This window comes from Columba livia, assembly GCF_036013475.1.
Source record: "Columba livia isolate bColLiv1 breed racing homer chromosome W unlocalized genomic scaffold, bColLiv1.pat.W.v2 SUPER_W_unloc_5, whole genome shotgun sequence".
Classification (NCBI taxonomy): domain Eukaryota; kingdom Metazoa; phylum Chordata; class Aves; order Columbiformes; family Columbidae; genus Columba; species Columba livia.
This window is the reverse complement of record NW_027043000.1, coordinates 4,949,085-4,968,554: the sequence shown is the minus strand read 5'-3', so window position 1 is coordinate 4,968,554 and position 19,470 is coordinate 4,949,085. Positions and strand designations below refer to the sequence as shown.

The 19,470-nt window shown below is 40.5% G+C and overlaps 1 protein-coding gene and 1 long non-coding RNA gene across 2 annotated transcripts; one reads left to right on the top strand and one right to left on the bottom strand.

Moving 5' to 3' along the window:
- Window positions 1–2,777: 2,777 nt before the first annotated feature.
- LOC135577530 (uncharacterized) lies at window positions 2,778–9,636 on the bottom strand. Its single transcript, XR_010469310.1, has 2 exons — window positions 8,947–9,636; window positions 2,778–3,764 (listed from the first exon to the last, which is right to left on the bottom strand). It is a non-coding gene; the product is annotated as an uncharacterized LOC135577530 (long non-coding RNA).
- Window positions 9,637–16,322: 6,686 nt separating this feature from the next.
- Window positions 16,323–19,186, top strand: LOC135577499 (T-cell receptor-associated transmembrane adapter 1-like; the record flags this gene model as incomplete). The annotated part of the gene is made up of 3 exons (XM_065047634.1): window positions 16,323–16,380; window positions 17,313–17,371; window positions 18,883–19,186. Coding segments are annotated over 3 exons (396 nt in total), but the record flags the coding sequence as incomplete, so codon positions are not given.
- Window positions 19,187–19,470: the final 284 nt, after the last annotated feature.

The following is a 19,470-nucleotide window of genomic DNA, read 5'->3' as shown; positions in this document are numbered from 1 at the left end:
TATAAACAACCAATTGCACCGGTGTGCACAATCACATATTCAGAGGGATGTCTTTAATCTCACAGAAGCACGAATGTATTTGCGTTCAAGCATATATCAGAAACAATGTGTGAACAGAGGAGCTGCTGGTTTTTTCGCTGTTCGGCATGCTTCCTTGTAGCTCTCTTGAAGATCGCAGGCTTATGGGCTTGCTTTGCACGACTAGGTATAGGGAGAGAAAGAGATAGCATCAGAAAACTTGCCTGTTGCCTCCTTCAGTGCTGGAACCTAGTTGCTACGCCTTCTGTTTGTCCAAGCGCACACAGGCTAATCCTCACCGAAAACCACGCAGAAAACTATCCACAAGCACCCAGGTATACGCAGCCACCACCACGTGCACGCACACGCAGCTAGAGAAAAGCACCCACCTTTTCACACACTGATGCCTAAGCAAATGCGTGGCCGCCAACGTGCACACATCCGCAAGCACGCCCACTCTCACCTATTGACAGAAAGGCCTACAGGAAATGTACTGACATGCCTGAGGGTAAACACGTTCATTGATGTATAGCGCACTGCACAAACGCATACGTGGCTGCACGAGAATACACATATGGAGGGTACCTGCAGATATGTGCTTGTTCTTGGACGACCCTCTGCGTGAAATCATTTGTGCCTACCAACGTTTGTCTGTCCACATGCGTGCACCTTGGTGCTGGCTCCATTCATGCTTAAGCTGGAGTGAGTGAGTGCACAGCTGCGCTGTTTGTTGGCGAGGTTCCGCGTGTTACACAATGTTGCCCAGTCCTGCATTTCTCATGCAGACCGATGCAAGGGAGCTCTGCTAGTAAAGGAACAAAGACAGTCGCAGGCAGTACTAAATGCTGCTCCGTGGTCCCTCTCTCCTATGGTAAATGCTTCACAGTCGCACGAGGAAAGACGCTTAGCAATCGATCTCCAAGAGAAACGAAACTGAGCATGCCATAACGCGAAAGAACAGCACAGCATCTCTTCACAAGCGTCTAGGATACCTGCAGACCCGTCCATGTTTGTGTGGAGACATTGTGCTTGAAAGTCTGTGTTCGTTAGCGCCTGCTGTATCTATGCGTCGCTCCACACACGTGTGAGTCCATGTCTTTCACTCCACGAGCATGTGGGATGATTTCGTCGCACAAGTGCATCTGCGCTAGTATTGAGCTCAGCGGAGTGTGTCTGTTGACACTTGGCATGCGCTGGCTGTGCCTGTGTGTAACACAGCACAGTCATGACTGCTCAAGTGAACAGAGAAAAGGGAAACCATCAAGGTAGAGGCAACAAAGGAAAGCCGAGGCAGGATTGACGTTTGCTAGACAGAGACAGATTCGCTACACTGACATTTCTCAGTTATTGAACCCACCACATGGACCTGCACAAAACTCCCAAACACTTACACACCACCAGGACCACAAACCCAGAAATCCTTTGCTGCATTCTCAGTGTTCACCTTTCCATTATGCCCCTAATTATCTCCAAAGGAGTTTATTCCTTGTAAGCTTCTTGTTCAGGCGGATAAGCATTTCATTCTGAATCCTCTGCAGATCTCGGATTTACTCCTCATGCTCTTAGCTGAGAAACTAAGCAACTGTCTCCAGTATTACAATGCGTATCTCCCACTCTCCCCAGCTTCTCTTTCAGTACAAGATCCTTCTTTGCTTAACAAGAGGCCTCCTCTTGAGGTGCAGACTCCTATCAGATGGCCCTGGGACTCTTCTGTTCACTTGATCGTACAAATGGAATGACTCAATCCAGTCCTTATAACTGCTTGAGTCCTTCTCCTTCCCTGGGCTTGTGACAAAACCTTTACTTTCAAACACATGAATTGCAGTCTCCACTTCATAAAACTCTATGTCTTCCCTGCTTTAAGCCACAGTTCAGACTACAGATCATAGAATGCATCACTTACCAAAAGGAGTTCTAGTTCTATTATATATCCTGTTTTTCAGTGAAATGTGATGGACCCATGCCTTTTGGTTTATCGATGAGAAATTTTGATTCTACTCGTATTGATGAGTGTGGTCTCTAAATTCAGTTCATGGCAGATGCCAAAGCTATGTCCACTTTAAAATAGTGTCATTTTCATGCGATTTTTCATCATGTTAATTACAACCTCAAGAACTGTATGAAGTGGAAGAATTCCCACAATTTTCAGTGTTTTTCTATTAATTTCTCCTCATCAACTCTCTTCATTATGATAAAGCTCTAAATAGTTAAGAGTCTATATCACCTTTGGACTCAGATGGAAGGTTATATTATATTAAACAAGACTAACCTGCTCCTTCATGTTCAAATAGGATGCTAATCCAGTAAATTATTTCTTAAGCCTTGATCTAAGGCAGTTAATGTAAAAATAATTTTCCAAAGTAATAACATCTCAAATAAGCATATACTGCACAGGTTATATTCTCACATAAGAACTTTTCTTGAAGAACAATGTTTTACAATGCTCCTTAGACTACACTGAGGGCTATTTCAATGTACGTATTCAAAAAAGATAAATGTAGTCATGTGATTCACTTTTTCTGTTAAGAAACCATTCCGCCTTCTACATTATGCACGATTGGAAAGAAAATCTTCTGCTCTGCAAAAACAAACAAATAAACAAAAACCGTTAAAAACCCAAACCCTCAGAAGTTAACAGAAAACGTCTTTGACGGTGCTCAGAGTGCAATCTTCCTCTGGAAGAAGCTACTCTGCTGAGAGAAAAATTCCATCAGAGTTCCAAACCCGAGCGGACGGAGGAAGGAATGCGGTCGACCCAATATGAGTGATAAGCATACCTCGCTTTATTGAGACACTAAGCTGGTTTATATAAGACTTACAGTAATTATGCCTACTTGTCATCTATTAATTGGATAGCATACAATAATTATGCCTACTCGTCTTCTATTAATTGGATAGTATACAATAATTATGCCTACTCATCTTCTATTAATTGGATAGTATACATAATGAGCTCAACCTTCTTGTGGTTTCTCTGGAATGCAACCTTCTCACCCTGCTAGAGATAATTCCCCAGCTTGTTTATCTTAGACGCTCAGCTAACCAGAGAGCGACCGCTCAGTACTTTTCCACTTATACTGCACCAGACTCATGCTAACTGAGGCCTACTCATGCTAACTTAGAACAAAATTCTCCTGATACAACGGATCAATAGAGCCATGCCCCTTCTCTATTAGCCATGTCCCAACAATTCCCCCTTTTTCTCTTTGGGCTAATAACACTTCCTTGCAAAAAGTAGCATCAATTATCTTTAAACATAATTGCCTAATACATGAAAGGCAACACATACCAATAAGCAATATAAGCAAAATAAAGGCAATTCCTACCAATACTGGTTTAAAGAATGACAACAGCCATGAAGGAAAACCTAGCGAGGCCCACCACCTAGCGATTGGAAAGCTAATCGACAAGATGCATTATTAAAGGGTAAATGAGCTAAACAAGCATCAGGTTCCCCCGTACAGTTACAGTTGTTCCAAACAGACACATTATACAGTCCTGTAAGCATCTCAATAGATTCATTGACTGATAAAGGTATTCCAATTAGACACGTCTTGAATGGCTCTTGAGCTGAAGCGAGACTCAGACAGAAATTAGGATTGTGCGTCTTATTGGCCCAAGTTAACCAAATGTTCTGTTGCTTCATCAACAAATGCGGAACAGCTGTTGCACCAATGACAGTCAAAATAAACACCATCAGTCCTTTAATGTTGGCCGAGTCCATTTTGCAGGTATCCATCTTGGCCCTGTAGGAGTCAGTACACACATGTATCCTCTGCCAATGTATTGAACTTCTGCAGGCCCTTTCCACTGTCCAGTTTCTGGATCTCGATAAAACACCTTCATTTGAACAGTTACTTTCTTTGAGAGACCTGAATGCACTTTTACTGGTGGCTCCTCATCTGATCCAAATATACAGAGGTAATTTAAAACAAACAATGTTTTCATAACCCTTTCTTGACTGTCCGTGATATCTTGAAATTTCTGCAAATATTGCTTCAGCGTTTGATTCATTCTCTCTACAATTGCTTGTCCCGTTGGGGAATGTGGAATCCCTGTAACATGTTGTACTCCCCATAACTGACAGAATTTACGCATCTTCTCACTACAATAAGCTGGCCCATTATCCGTTTTAATCTGTGCTGGTACCCCCATTACAGCAAAACACGCCGTCAAGTGACGAATCACATGACTAGCTTTTTCTCCTGCCTGTGGCGTTGCCCATACAAAATGACTATATGTATCAACTGTAATATGTACATATTTGAGCCTACCCATTGAGGGCACATGCGTCACGTCCATTTGCCATATCTCATTAGGACCCAACCCCCTAGGATTAACCCCTACGCCTAGACCAGAACCATGATGACTACACTGAGGGCAAGTCCGTACAATTCCCTTAGCTTCCTCTACAGTGATCTTAAACTGTGAATGTAATCCTTTCGCATTCTGATGGAACACACTATGTGATTCTCTAGCCTTGACAAAATCACTAACAGGGGCAGAACATGCTACCAACCTATCTGCTCTAGCATTCCCTTCCCCAAGGCCACAATCCCACATATGACTACGGATGTGAATCACTGCATATGGTTTTGTTCTTCCTTGAATTAATGTACGCAACTGTCTAAACAGTTCTCCCAAGCGCAGTTGCTTAACATCCTTAATCTGAGAATCTTCTATCCTGTGTAACACACCCGCGACATACAGCGAATCGGTCACAATATTAATTGTTTCCTCTCTCCATTTTCCCATGGCCCATACAACAGCAGCAAGCTCCAATGTCTGCAAGGAATCTCCCGGAACAGCTTCCAGCAAGTGGTGGTGCCACTCACCACAAGCGATCCAGGTAACTGCAGCTCTTCTGGACCTTTTTCCTGCATCCGTAAACACTGTCTGGGCATCTTCTAGGGGTGATTTACTGCGGAGAGGTTTCTGCATCCATTCATTGTGACCAATAAACTGCACTATTGCCACCTTTACAGGAGACAAGGATATAGTTGTAGCTGATGAGAATAAACACTCACACAACTCCTCGCTATTCTGAAGGTACCACTCTATTGCTTCTTTTTTCATCGGAACATATATTGTCTGCAACTCTTGCCCTGTGATCTGAATTACACGCTTCCTACCCTTCCTTATTAAATCTGCTAAAGTTTCGACCTTTTGCTGTATTGACTTTCTTGGCTGTAGCTTTGGAAATACCCATTCAAGTATCCCAAGTTCCTCTCGCTCCCCTTTTTTTTTCTTTGTGCTGTGTAAGAGCCCCAATTAAATGACCATCTGTTTGAAAAACAGAAAAATCTACACGTATTGCAGGGTCACGTCTCCTTGTAAAACCCAATGTGATTAAGTGAGCTAAATTCTGGATCATTTGTTTTTGCTCCATAGAGAGATCCACCGGAGTGGAGGGATCGGTTCCACGCAGCAATGGTCGTAACACCTCTAACTGCGTATTGGTAATACCCACGACAGGCCTTAACCATTGTAAATCCCCCATGAGTTTCTGAACATCATGAAGTGTCCTAATATCTGTGGTAATATGCGGTTTTTGCGGTCGAATTTGGGAGTCAGTAATTTTCCACCCTAAGTACAACCACGGTTCTTGTCGCTGAATTTTTTCCTTAGCAATTACTAAACCCTCCTTATACAACTGACAATGTAAAAATTGCAATTGTTGCTCAGTAAAGTCTTGTTCTTGTGCAATAAGAATATCATCCATGTAGTGATACACCATCGCTGTAGGCCAGGCATCACGAATAGGACGCAACGCATTGTCCACAAACAATTGACACAATGTCGGACTATTTTTCATTCCTTGCGGTAACACAGTCCACTCAAACCGCTGAGCAGGAGCTTCCCTATTTATTGCTGGCAAAGTGAAGGCAAATCGCTGTGTATCGAGGTGGTGCAAAGAAATAGTAAAAAAGCAATCCTTCAAATCCACAATTAACAACTTCCAGTGTTCAGGAAGCATTGCCGGATTCGGAAGACCAGGTTGTAATGCTCCCATCGGTTGCATTTGTGCATTTACAGCTCTCAAATCATGAAGCAGTCGGAACTTTCCTGATTTTTTCTTAATCACAAATATAGGCGTATTCCATGGGCTTGTTGACAGTTGCAAATGTCCTTGATCAAACTGTTCTTGTACCAACTGATGTGCTGCTGCAAGACTTTCCATCTTTAACGGCCACTGCTCGATCCATACAGGGTCATCTGAAGTCCATTTAAGAGGGATCAGGAAAGCCCATTTTGCAGTGACCGTTAGCGAAAAGCCCTTTCAGTTGTCAAAACAGCTCCTAGCTGATCCAATATATCTCGGCCTATTAGTCCATTTACACCTGCAGGAAGAGTCATCACTGTAACAAATGAATTGGCTTTTCGCCCGTCTATGATGAACAGGATACGTTCAATACTTTGACGTACTGATGAATGACCTCCTACTCCTTCAACGACCCTGTCCATAGGTTTTGTTGGCCAATCCTGAGGCCAGGTGCCCTCATCTACGATGGTCAAATCAGCCCCAGTGTCCAGTAACATTGTAAGTAAAATAGATTGTCCTCTAGATTCCATTCGAACTGACGCAGTTGGTCTCCGGCTCATTGACATAGTTAGCATCACAGCAGGTCCTGTCGATCCAAATCCACCACCTCCTCTTTCTGAAGATAATGCTGGCGTCATGTCCTTTGTTAATTGCGGAAGTGGTATCAATTGTGCTATTTGACTACCCTTCGGAATGAAAATCGGAGGAAACAGTGTCTGAACCATAATTTGTACAATCCCTTTGTAATCGGCATCAATAAGTCCCGGGATAATCGTAAGGCCTTTCATACCACTCGACGAATGACCAATTAACAATGCCCCTTGTGATTGTCCATTAATTATTAAAGGTCCTTTAAAGGTGGATGGTATCTTTTGTGGCCGCTGATCGATCAAACTGATATCTACTGAGGTTGCCAAGTCCAATCCGAGGCTCCCGGCTGTTGCAGGTTGGAGCGTACCAGTGGAGCAGCTGTCACTGTCATGTGGTGCTCTCTCTGTAGATCCTCTGGCGTTTCGATTGCTGGAGCTGCCACTTTTGTCGGAGCGCGGCGGCTCGGCGCGCTCATTCTCCCGTTTCCCGAGAAACATGCTTCAGTATTATGACCGCTAGATTTACAGTTCTCACACCAAACTCGAGGCACCCGGCAGGCACGGCGAAAGTGACCTTCTTTTCCACATCTGAAGCATTTATTACTCTGTCTTCCCTCATTCGGGCGTGGTCGTCTTTCTACTTCCACAGCAGTAGCACGTAGCGGGGCTAATGCAGCAAATGCCTGTTGCTGGGCTTGCAGGAGGTCTCTCCCTAGCTTCTCCATAGCCTCTACCATCATGGCTTGTGGCCCTACCGGAACTCTGCTCATTCTGTCTAACATAGCTTCTATGGTAGCGTCTGCAGGTAACGTCACTAAGATACCTCTAGTTACTGAATTTGCATTCTGCAATGCACACTGTCTTAACAAAGCTGCCCTCATCCAGCCTGGTACATCTGATTGTTCTATTGCTGAAGTAATCCTGTCTATAAATTGTGCAAATGATTCATCCCTTTCTTGCTTAATACTCATGTACGACGGAGATGGCTGTGATGTTTTAACATGCTCAATGGCTTCTCGAGCTGTTCTCATAGCCTCAGCACATTTTTCGGGGCCCATTTCTAATTGAGCTCGAACTTGAAGGAATGGTCCTAACCCCATTAACTGTTCTACCGTTACATCACTTAAAGGATCATTAGGATTTCTCGCTTGCTGTACAGAAGCCTCACAAAATCTCTGCCAATGTGCTTGCCACAATAACAACTGTGACTGTGTCATTATCATTCTCATTATTACCTTAATGTCTTCTGGACACAATAACGTACTCCCAAACAAATAATTTAAAAGCTGTTTAGTCGGCTCTCCATGCAACCCTGATTCCGAAACTGTAGCTCTCAACTGCGACAATAATTTCCAACTAATCGGATTATACTGCCCGTGCATATCTCCATGTCTATCTGGCTCAAATAGTGCGGGGAACGCAAAAGGTGAATCTGGCCCAAAATCTCCATTGTCTGCAGCATCCTCCATTACCTTTTTCCAATTAACTAGTGCTGGACACCTGACTGGTCTCTTAGATGTATCCTTTACAACTTTCTCCATCTCTGACTCACTTATAGCTTTCCGATCGTTATACTCCTCACAACTTTGTTTCTGCTGCTGCGACTGCTGTACTTGATCTACATTCCAACTAGAACTCAACTCTGCTTTCTTTTTTACACGCACCGATTGCCAGCACGGAGAAACAGGAGCCTTACATGTACTAAATAACAAATCGTCTTGTCCTGAGGGTGGCAGCGTTGGCCCCCCTGAAAACGCAGATATGCCTGTTTCCATCGGCGGAGCGGAAGGCTCCATTTTGCCGAGTTTCTGTGAAGCTACCGCGGCTAAATTCTTCTCCAGTTTATGACGCTTAATATTATTAATTACTTCCCTCCACGGTTTCATCAGTTTCTTAGCTGTTTTATCCTCGTCTATGATCATATCCCACAACACATCCCCCAATTTCCTCCATTCTCCTTCATCAAACAATAAATCAGGATCCTGAAAACAGCCTTTAGTTTTTCCCAATGTTACTAGACCAGCTAGCTGTTTAACGTAACTATGATCAACACCTCGCTTTTCTAAAAAGCTTTGTAATAAATCTAGGGCTACTTCTAAATCCATTTCTCTGTTATTCATCATTTTAACCCGTTTCTCCGTTATTCATCACTTTTAATCCGTTTCTCTGTTATTTATCACTTTTAACCCGTTTCTCTGTTATTTATCACTTTTAACCCGTTTCTCTGTTATCTATCTCTCCGTTATTCATCATTTTTAATCTATTTCCCCGTTATTCATCATTATAGTACGGTACCTCTTGCTAAATTAAGAGACCTCTTGCAGCCCTTGTTTCCTGTAGCCCAGCACTGGCGAACTTCAGTCGGTTCAGGCTTCGGAGACGACACACCGCAGCACAGTGTTCGGTCGCTCTTGCCCGCCGGTCGCTGCTCTCCCGGCGCCTTTTGCTTCTATCCGCCGCTTCGGATCGCCGGTTCGGGCGCCAATTGCCGAGAGAAAAATTCCATCAGAGTTCCAAACCCGAGCGGACGGAGGAAGGAATGCGGTCGACCCAATATGAGTGATAAGCATACCTCGCTTTATTGAGACACTAAGCTGGTTTATATAAGACTTACAGTAATTATGCCTACTTGTCATCTATTAATTGGATAGCATACAATAATTATGCCTACTCGTCTTCTATCAATTGGATAGTATACAATAATTATGCCTACTCGTCTTCTATTAATTGGATAGTATACATAATGAGCTCAACCTTCTTGTGGTTTCTCTGGAATGCAACCTTCTCACCCTGCTAGAGATAATTCCCCAGCTTGTTTATCTTAGACGCTCAGCTAACCAGAGAGCGACCGCTCAGTACTTTTCCACTTATACTGCACCAGACTCATGCTAACTGAGGCCTACTCATGCTAACTTAGAACAAAATTCTCCTGATACAACGGATCAATAGAGCCATGCCCCTTCTCTATTAGCCATGTCCCAACACTACTCCAATGGCTTCTCTACCCAAACACGGGCATGTTTCATTAAATTTTAAAGATAAATACACATCGTAAGCCACATGCTGATGTACCCTGTCTTTCCACAAATGTTCTGGATTGTGGGTCCAGATTTATAGACTTTAAAGAATAGAGGAAACATATCATGATATCCTAACCTGACCTTCCAGAGCTGGCAATGGCATAATTTTTGCATCGTGCCTCTGAATCCTATTTCAGCTAAACCATAGTCTCTCTCGGAGATGAACTTTCAGACTTGGTTTAGAAATCTCAAGAGATAAAGAGTCAAATAGCACACCTAGGTAATATAGATCTGTAATTTAGTTTAAGAGGTATCTAAATACTTTTGTTGAATTCAACACAACATCACAAACAGGAAGACTTAGAGCGTGGGTCTCATGTGAATATCACAAAAGCAGGTTTGTATCACATAAAATGGAACTAATATTCCTGTACATGCTCTTCTGTGGCAAGGAAGGTGGATAATAAATACACTAATAAAGACATACATAATTACATATGCAAATGAATTTCAAATTCCTTTGAAGGAAATTACACATTTGAATGAGGCAAACACTGAAGGAGACTGTCAGTTTGCTAGTGAGGTTGCATAAGCCTGAACCACACTTCCTGTTTTTAAGAAAGCTGGTGGAAAAAAAAAGGCTGGAGACCTTAAAGACTGGTGGCAGCTGTAGAGATAGATTCATGCTGCCAGGTCCAACACAAAAGAGCATCCAAGGTTTGCCAACATAACTTGATTGTCTGTTGGATAAAGGGTGGGGAGTATTCCTAGAAACAACAAAAACCGGCAAGTGTTATCTTTTCAGTATTATAAACTTGTAAACAAATCAGCAGTAAAAACACACTGGTAGAGCACTAGCATTCCAAGAAAGTTGGTCAGGGTTCTGAATTCAAATTATTAATAATAATCATGATGATGATGAGTCATCATCGACAGCTTAAACCTTCCTTAATTAAGGTTTATTAACGAAGACTAAGGATTGGTGTTAGTTTTGTGCTTAATATATTTACTGTGCTGAAGGCTTATTTTACAATGGGCCGCTTCCCTTCTGAAGTATGAAGCTGATAACTTACAAAGCAATTAGTTGTGCACTAATTAATTGCAGTTTAAGGAATCCTTTCAGGAGAATTAATCTTGCCTTAAAAACTCACACAGGTGGAAGCATGTTTAATGCTAATTTAACATTCATCAGTCTTTTAATGGGTTTCTTTATCTAAGGGTCATTAGTATGTAATATTATTTATCTCACCATTCAGTTGGAGAGGGGGGAAAACACTAATTTTATCTCATCTTGACAAATTTGCAGAAAGAACAGGAAGCAAATAATTTTGTGCTCCAGATGATCATTTTAAATCCGGTAGCAACCAAAGTAATTAATCTGCTTGTATGAATGATGAGTCGATACCATAGATGGCATGTCCAGCTAGACATGTATCTATATTGCGCACCTCACGTTCCTTTTCAGTAGGAGAAACTGGTCGAAGTATGGTATCTTCCTGTTAGCCTTTGTGAGAGATTCTCTAAACAAAATACATTAGAACAAGAAGGAACCAAACATAGTACTTCTGCTACCTATTCTTATGCTGTTAGGAGGACAAACACCTATTTCTAGCCCCAAATTGTTAAATCTGTCCCCTGTCCCCAAAGGTAAGTACAAGATTATACCTTCTCCTTTGAGTTGCAGTAGTATTGAATTGCAGAAATTAATCCAGTAAAGTTTTGAATGTCTGGGGGGCTTCTGTTTGTTTGGTTATTCTTTTTGGTTTGCTTCCTCCTCTCCACCCCCCTCCAATTACAGTATAACAAGCCCTGCAAAGAGCAAACCTGACAAGTGACCAAAAGTTTATTTATTCCCGTGTTTTTTCTCTGTTGGTAGAGAAAGTCGTCAATAATAGATTTAAAAAGGAGAAAAGGCAAAAATAACTATGTCTTTAGAATGTCTTTTATTGCCTGTATTTTGTTGTTGAATATAGTTTACAGCACTGTAAAATATACTAAGAGGAGACGAGTAACTCCATCCCTAAACTCAGAAAAGTAAAAACGTCATCCAGATGGAGCAAATTACCTAAGGTAGGTGGTTACTTGGGTGCAACTCCAAGTTTGACCCTGTTTCCAAATAGAAGTGAAAGAACAGCAGAACAGGAATATATAATTAATACTAGAGAGATTCAGGTATTAGATAGTCAAAACACTCTCACCTTTATAATGATTAAATATAGTACTTCTGCCACTTACACTTCCCAGCTTGGAACAATAAAACGAGAATCGTCCTTCTCATGAAACCTTTGGCCATATGATGAACTCTTTCACAGAGGAGCGCATTAGTCTAAGAATAGCTTCAATATAGTTTCTTATGAACAAACTACCATGGCTCTTACTTTTCCCCATCGGAGATAGACTATGACAGAAAACTCTGATGAAATTTGAGCTTATCCCATTAGAATCATAATGTACTATTTCCAGGGGCCTAATTTTTGCTTAGGACTTTTTTTTTTTCAAAGATATAACAAATTTTTTTTAAATATGCAATTTGATTGCAATAGAGTGAGAATGCCCCTGAACACAGTGCTACAGGTTCTTTGGAAGAAATATGTAATACGTAAAAAATAATAATCTGCTTTTGCTACATTTGACAGTAAATTACTTGAATTATAATTAAAATTAGAGTATAGAATACAAGAGACTATTTCAGAACAGACTATAATTAGTCTAATAGACTTCTCTTTCTGTTTATTTCTCACTCTCCACCAACAACCAGCACAACCAGTTAACCGTCATGGGTTGCATCTGCTATTATACATACAGGGACAGCAGTGTAGTTATCTGAGGAGGCAAATTTTTTTCTTCGCACAGGTATTCAGCTTTTCTTCTATTGCTGCTGTTGCCAAAGTAGTAAATATTTTATGTATTCAGTTATAAATGTAAACAGCAAACTGGCAGCAGCTGTAAGGGTAGTACAAGAACACGTGGGAAAGAGCTGCGAGTTGTATATCTGTAAAGCTGTGATATATAATCAAAATCTCACGTATTTTGTCCTTGGAAAGTAAGATTAACTTGAAACGGACATTGGGAAAACATAGAGAACTCAGAGTGGCACAGGTATGTCTCTGATCATGCCTTTACTATGGTTTTATAGGGTAAATGAAAACTGCTGTTGTTTCTCAGATACCACTAGTGTTGTCTGACAAACAAATAGCTCCTATGGCAAAGACAAAAACCAAAACAACCTGAAGTCACACGTATGTTTGTATACATTCCCCTGAAATACAACCAGGTGTTTAAGTCAGAGTTGTGGAAAATAAATTTAAAAATAAACTCAGTTGTGTTCAGCTAGGAATACATATAAATATTGTTTTCTTAATCTCCCCACACCTATGAAATTTCCTAAATCATGTTTAAGAAAGAACTATAGATAGTGAGGTTTAACACATTGGTACGTTGTATTAGAAATCCAAGTTTCATGCCTTTTGTTTTGCTAGCATATTTTTAAAGTCCATGAGAAGTGGGACTGCTCAAACACTGTAGATGTTAAACCTGAGACTGAAAAGGGAAACAACTTTTTTTTCAAACCTCTACTTTTTTCCAGATAATATTCCAATTTAAATCAGAATCGGAAACACAAAAATAATACTTGTCATCAAAAATTTGTTTTCCTCCTGCACTTCAATTAAGGGCTGAAAATATTAAAATAAAAAATTAAAACTAAGAGTTCTCCTTCTGCCTGGAAACACCAGGGAAAAAAAAGGATTCCTGAATCAGAAAAATAAATGACAGCATTCAGGATCAAGAAAAAGGTACATACTTAGATCAGAACTTTATTTTAGGTATTGACTCTCTTTCAAACGAATCACAGGGTTGTAGTTTCTATCTCAGTTACACGTGCTTCACTTCTCTTATGCAACAATACTGGCTTTGCTCCCTGAAAATAAATAAATAAGTAAATAAGTAAATAAGTAAATAAGTAAATAAGTAAATAAATAAATAAATAAATAAATAGAGTTTGTAGGAGAAGAAGGAAGGAGGACAAGGATGACTCTTATTAGTTAAGGCACGACCTTGAGACTTTAAAGCTCTTGCCTTTGACACAGACTTCTTGTAGTTTTGGAAAGGTTGCATAGGATGCAAATGCCGAGTGACTAATTGTAGACTAACCACGTTCCAAGCACTGATGGTTCTTGACGTGGCCTGACAACATCTTCTCAAGGTATGATGTCCCTTTCTTTTAACTCCTTCTCTGAAAAATCAGAATGATATGTAGCTGCTTCATGGAGGTGTCATCCCTCCTCAAGAATGTCTGTACCTTGTAAAAAAGTGCCTCTCAACATGAAAAGTAGTATTGCTGTGATGGAGAACCCTCAAACACCTTTGGGAGAACTCTAGGAGAAAAGAAAGGACTGGAAATTGGTTGTTTAGTATAAAAGGAAGGATAAATGGCCACTGGAAGTGCAATGTGATAAAAACAGCTACAAGCCTGTCAGAAAGTTACATCTCTGTTTTGTCCCTTTTAAAAGAGAGTTCTGACATGAAGGAAACCTGCATCATAGTATTCCATGTGATTTGTGATTTTTTACTACCAAGGATTATCTTCTCTTGTTTCAACATCATAAATACATTTCTGGCTTGAAATAAAATAAAAAACTAAGAGAGCTTTTGCAGCCCCAGCATAATTAGGGAACAAAGCCCGTAAAGGGGCTGTCCCCAAGATGAGCTGGAGCCAGTCAACCAGGGAAAAAAATCTCTGTCTTCTCAGCAGGAGCACATCCATTGCCTCCGCCACCTGTGGCTGGCAACACGGGAATGTGTATTCCTGTATTCTTTTACCTCAGCTTTCCTTTACAGACCAAACAAAACATCAGCCCCCTGAAGGAATCCAGCTACAGCAAAACCAAATAAGTGTGTTAAGAACCTGCTCTAATCTCATTCTGAGAGTAACATCTAGTGTGTCCCCTTGACTGCTCTGTTCCAGCTAGACCTTTTAATGCAATATTAGTGGAATTCATTAGTTTTGGGGGCCAGGCTTTATTTCAAACAAATGGATTAATTATCTTTCGGCAAGAATGATTCTAGTAGAGAGCATGTAACTTTTAAACATGTTTAGGGGAGCCAGGTATGATTATACAATGGATGCTAGCTGCCCAGTCCACTGCCAAACACAGCTACCTGAGTCCATTCTCTGAAGAAAAACCAACAGAACACGTACACGATGAGGAATTAAGTTTTGGCTAAATTTGTATTTTTAATGTACATTTTTAACATCTATAACTTCCTTTATTAAGGTGTACTTTTCATGTAAATGGTTGTTATTCGTACTTTAGTTTAAAAAGAATTTTAAGTAGTTGCACTGATACAAAATACATTTGAGAAAATTTTATCTTCCCAAAATTCCTGAAGGCTTATTTGAATTTGAGATTTCATGCACATTTTATGCTTAATTAGTTTGTTTTGAAAAAGTCCAAATTGCTTTTCATCGCGGGATGCTAATGCAGCTCTTAAATCAATGTGTCACTCACAATAAGGAACTGATTTGTTTAATTCACGTTAGAGGGTGACTACAGTCATACTCTTGTTTCGGTTAAAATTAACTATGACTTTCAACAGATTTGATGATGCCATTGCAACCTCTCTTATGCATGCAATTCTGTAGATTTAAGTTGCACATCCTCACCACGCCCATTCAGAGAAAAAGTGCATTTCCACAGGGAAAACTGCACCTGTGCTATATGCACATGGGTGCTCAGGCAAACACTAGCGGGTTCAATCATGTTAAACACACATACGTACATAACCTACATAAACAGGCCTATGCTTATAAACTAAACTCACCAAGGACAAGAGAATTAGAATATGGCAGGATATTAAAAGAGCTGCTGGAGAGCTGTGGGATGAGGGAGTGCCTTTTTGGTTTGTCTTTTAGTGCTGCTAGGCAGAGATTTCTACGATGAAAAATCACAGTCATTTACAAAACTAATGCTGAGCAAGGTTTTGGTAAGGTTGGCTGATGTTGCATTGCTCATGTAATCGGAGCTTACTGTGCTAAATTCGGGAGTTCTGGAGCAGAAGATAGAAAGTCAAGCGTTCCTGAGTTATTAATCAAGCTCTAGCAACAAATCTCTTTGGAGCCAATGCCTCTCTGCCTCAGTTTCTTTTTCTGCGTGGTCACAGGATATATATCCCTCTTTCAGAGATATAAGCAGCAGAACTAGCAACGTAAACATTTTAGTTGAATCAAGACTGGAGTTTTTAAGAACACTGCCCCAAGAGACCCATTTAGTGCTTTAGTTTGTATTGCAAAGCGGGCTCAGAGGACATGAAGTGGGTTTGTTTAAGTGATCAATAATACCCCTAGAACTACATCAAACAGTAGCTTAGTGGTCTTGAGATTAGCTTTATATTTAAGTAAGTTCCAGGAAAGAAGAGTTCTATTCTTAGCTAGATAACAAATCTCTCTTCAGAACATGCACATAGCCATTTCTGTGCTGTGTCCCCACACTTGTTTCCCCCACCCCGATATTTTTGGTCTTGTTTTTCGGATCACATACAATCTGCTTGCTACTGCCACATGCGTGTAAAATGTTTAAAGTCTAATAGTGAAGTCCTAAATCAAGCATATTCTGTGAATTAAAAGTATTTTTCCGTTGCCCTTCTAGCTATGATGGCTACTACACAGAAGATGACCCAGTTTATGGCAATCTCAATCAAGATATTTTAGGTAAGCTTCACTTTGAGAACACGTGTCTGTTCAGAGGCTGTGATAAATGTGTAGTTAAAAACTGACTGACCAACGCTTTCTGTGTTTCTCAACACAGAATTAATACCAGCTTGGGATAGAACTGCAAACCATCATACTGCACTACTCTTTTTAAGACCAGGTCTCATACTGAATTGGATTTTTTGCAGTCCAAATGATCCTGTTCAGCCAAATATCTCAAAACCAAGAGCTGTTCTTCATGTAAAGCTGCACCAGTTGAAATAACAGCTTCATCCATGCAGTTACAGCAATCTAAGACACATATTACTCCCTGCCCAAAGTCAATGCTCCCACACAAGCTGGTAGAAACAGACAGAGACCAGTTCTCTGTTGTGGCTGTCCACAGATCATCAGCAATGTTGACAAATATGCTGGAACAAGTCTGAAAACTGTGAGGAAATAATCTGTTTTACTGATGGCTAAAATGAGATACGTGATGAAAAAAATGACTTACACCAGATTTTTCAGAAAACTGGAAGTAGAGTCAGGAATACAATTTAATCACCAGCTGCTGCAACTCACAGCCTCTTTCGTGGCCCAGTATAAGTTTGCCCGTGCTGAAAAATACCTTATTATGTGGTTACGCTCTAATTGCAAGATGTACCCCTAGCAGTCTAAAATGACGCCCACTTAGTGAATAATGAGAAACTTTCCATCCATATGAACAGAAAATGCTTTTCATTTTCACAATATGCATGTTGTATTTCTTAGCTATTTGCCCTTCTGTTAATAGAGAAAGAGATCTGTGTGTGAATTCAAACCAAAACAAACTTCTACCAAAGTAAACTGGGCAAAGTTGGTTCTGTAACAGGGAGGAGCTGTTAATTTGATCTTTTAAGACTCAGTAGTGTGCCTTAATAACTAAAACATTTTTCTACTTTGATAAACTGTAGAGGAATGTTGTTACGAGCAGATGAAGTCCCAGCCTCAAAGGCCAGTTAACCAGCTACAGGTATCTCTAAGTTTAATTCTGGATTTCGGAATTAGGGTAATGTGGTCTGTCTCAGAATTTTTGTGTGTATCCCATGACAATATATAACAAAAATTTTCACGCTGCTCATCACGAAAATTACCATGCATTAGTGTCGTAGTTCATCAAGGAATTTAAGCACGGACTCGACCCTTTGTTCCATCTGGGACATTAATGAGGGAGCAGGAGAATTATAGACAGCTCATTTCCATCCATATGGCATAATAAAGCTCGGTCACAGGCATGCAGATCAGGCTGAATTGAGCCTACATCTAATGCCATGGCTTATGGAAAGAATTACTTGTATTTATTTTGGACATCATTCAAGTGAAAACACAAGCGGCATCATGTGATAATCATGAGTTTGACTGGCTCTCTCTTGCCCAACACAAAATCTATATGCCTTAAATAAATGCCTGGTTTTGTATCGATTTATATTTTGTTGAGATACCTGGATGCCTAAAAGCATGCAACCTTCAGCTGAAATTTGTCTGTAATCGAAGCATTCCTAGCATCGATTTCCTGAGTTGATTTCCAGCTTCTCTCTCAGGATACTTCCAGGTGGTGGAAAATTTATTTTTTTTTTTCTCTTTTAAATCTAGACATTTGCTTTATTATACTTCACAGAAACAGACTAACCTATGAAAATTCCAATATGAAAAATGTTTGATAATTTGGCTTGAAAAACACAGAGAAAAACACGGGAAAGACACACGAGGCATACATTTTGCACTGCAAATGAGATCATATTTACAGACAAGAATCACCCATCTTTAGTTTTCTGCACAGACCAAGCCTATGAAAAATGTTGCTAGTAACTGGATTATAATTTAAAAAACAAACAAACAAAAACAGTAAGAAGAAAAAGAGATCAAATAATGTCTTACATCCCAAAGAACTTGGACCAATTATATAAAGTACCCTCAGTCCCACAGTGAGTCTTTCCAATAATGGCTGCCACTACCCTGTGGAGGGGTTTTGATAGATAAAGATTTGTTGCTGAATTAGTCTGGCTCAAAGGAATCTCAAGGCCGCTTCGAGAAGCTGAGAACAGAATCTCCTGTGAGAAAGAGGTGTGTTCCTCAATCAGCGGGGTCCCGTCATCGGACGTATCATCAGTGAGACTCCAGTGCATGGACAGCCCGTGATACTCATTTAGCGAATCCATGCTTGGAGCGTGGACGCGTGATTAGAATATAGTTGCATATATAAGGAGGCTTGTTTCTGTAATAAATATCTCTGCGTGATTCACATTGAATCGGACTGCTGAGTCCTTTATCGTTCCAACACTACCCCAAGAACACGAGTCATTTACTGTTAGGTTACGTTGGTCTGTTTTCTGTGCTGCCACAGCTGAATCATTTGTGCTTTTAATGAGCTAATTTGGGTAAACTTCAGCCACTATTATGATTACGGTGTAGACATACTCAAAGTCTTAGACATAACTTTAGAGCAAGCATAACTACTGAATGTTAAAGTGCATGTTCATCTAGGTGGAGTCTGCCCATCAGATGTGTTATGCCTCACTTGATCACAGTGTCAAGGGAAAACGCAGAAAACCGAGGAGAAAGAAAGGCCCTTCATTAGAGGAGGATGAAGAAGAAAGATCATCTAACCCCACCATGATGGCTTCCAAAGTTAGCATTTATCTCAACAGTGAGCAGCTGGCTGCTGAAAACACGACAAACGTAGAAGCCATTCATGATGATCCCATGAGATTAATGGGCTTGATTCATACTACAAAGGAGAGAACATTTGAAGTGGCTTCATAAACCAAATATGTAATCATAAAGTGATATCTGCTTCTTCGTTCTGGAAAAACAGTGAATGATTAGAGGCAATAACCTGACAAACTGACATACCAAACCATGTTATAAAATGGGTAAGTTAAGTGTTCTAAAGTGTCTTCCAAGCACATTTAGAGACTGAGCAAGAAATAAGATCCAGACTGCCACTTTGAAGGACCTGCCCTTCTGAAGACATTTTGGAAAGGAGTTGTAGAAGCTGGTATCTCAGCATTCACATGGTATTGATTCCAGTAAAATTAATCCTTAGTTTAAAACAACCACCAACTTTCAAAC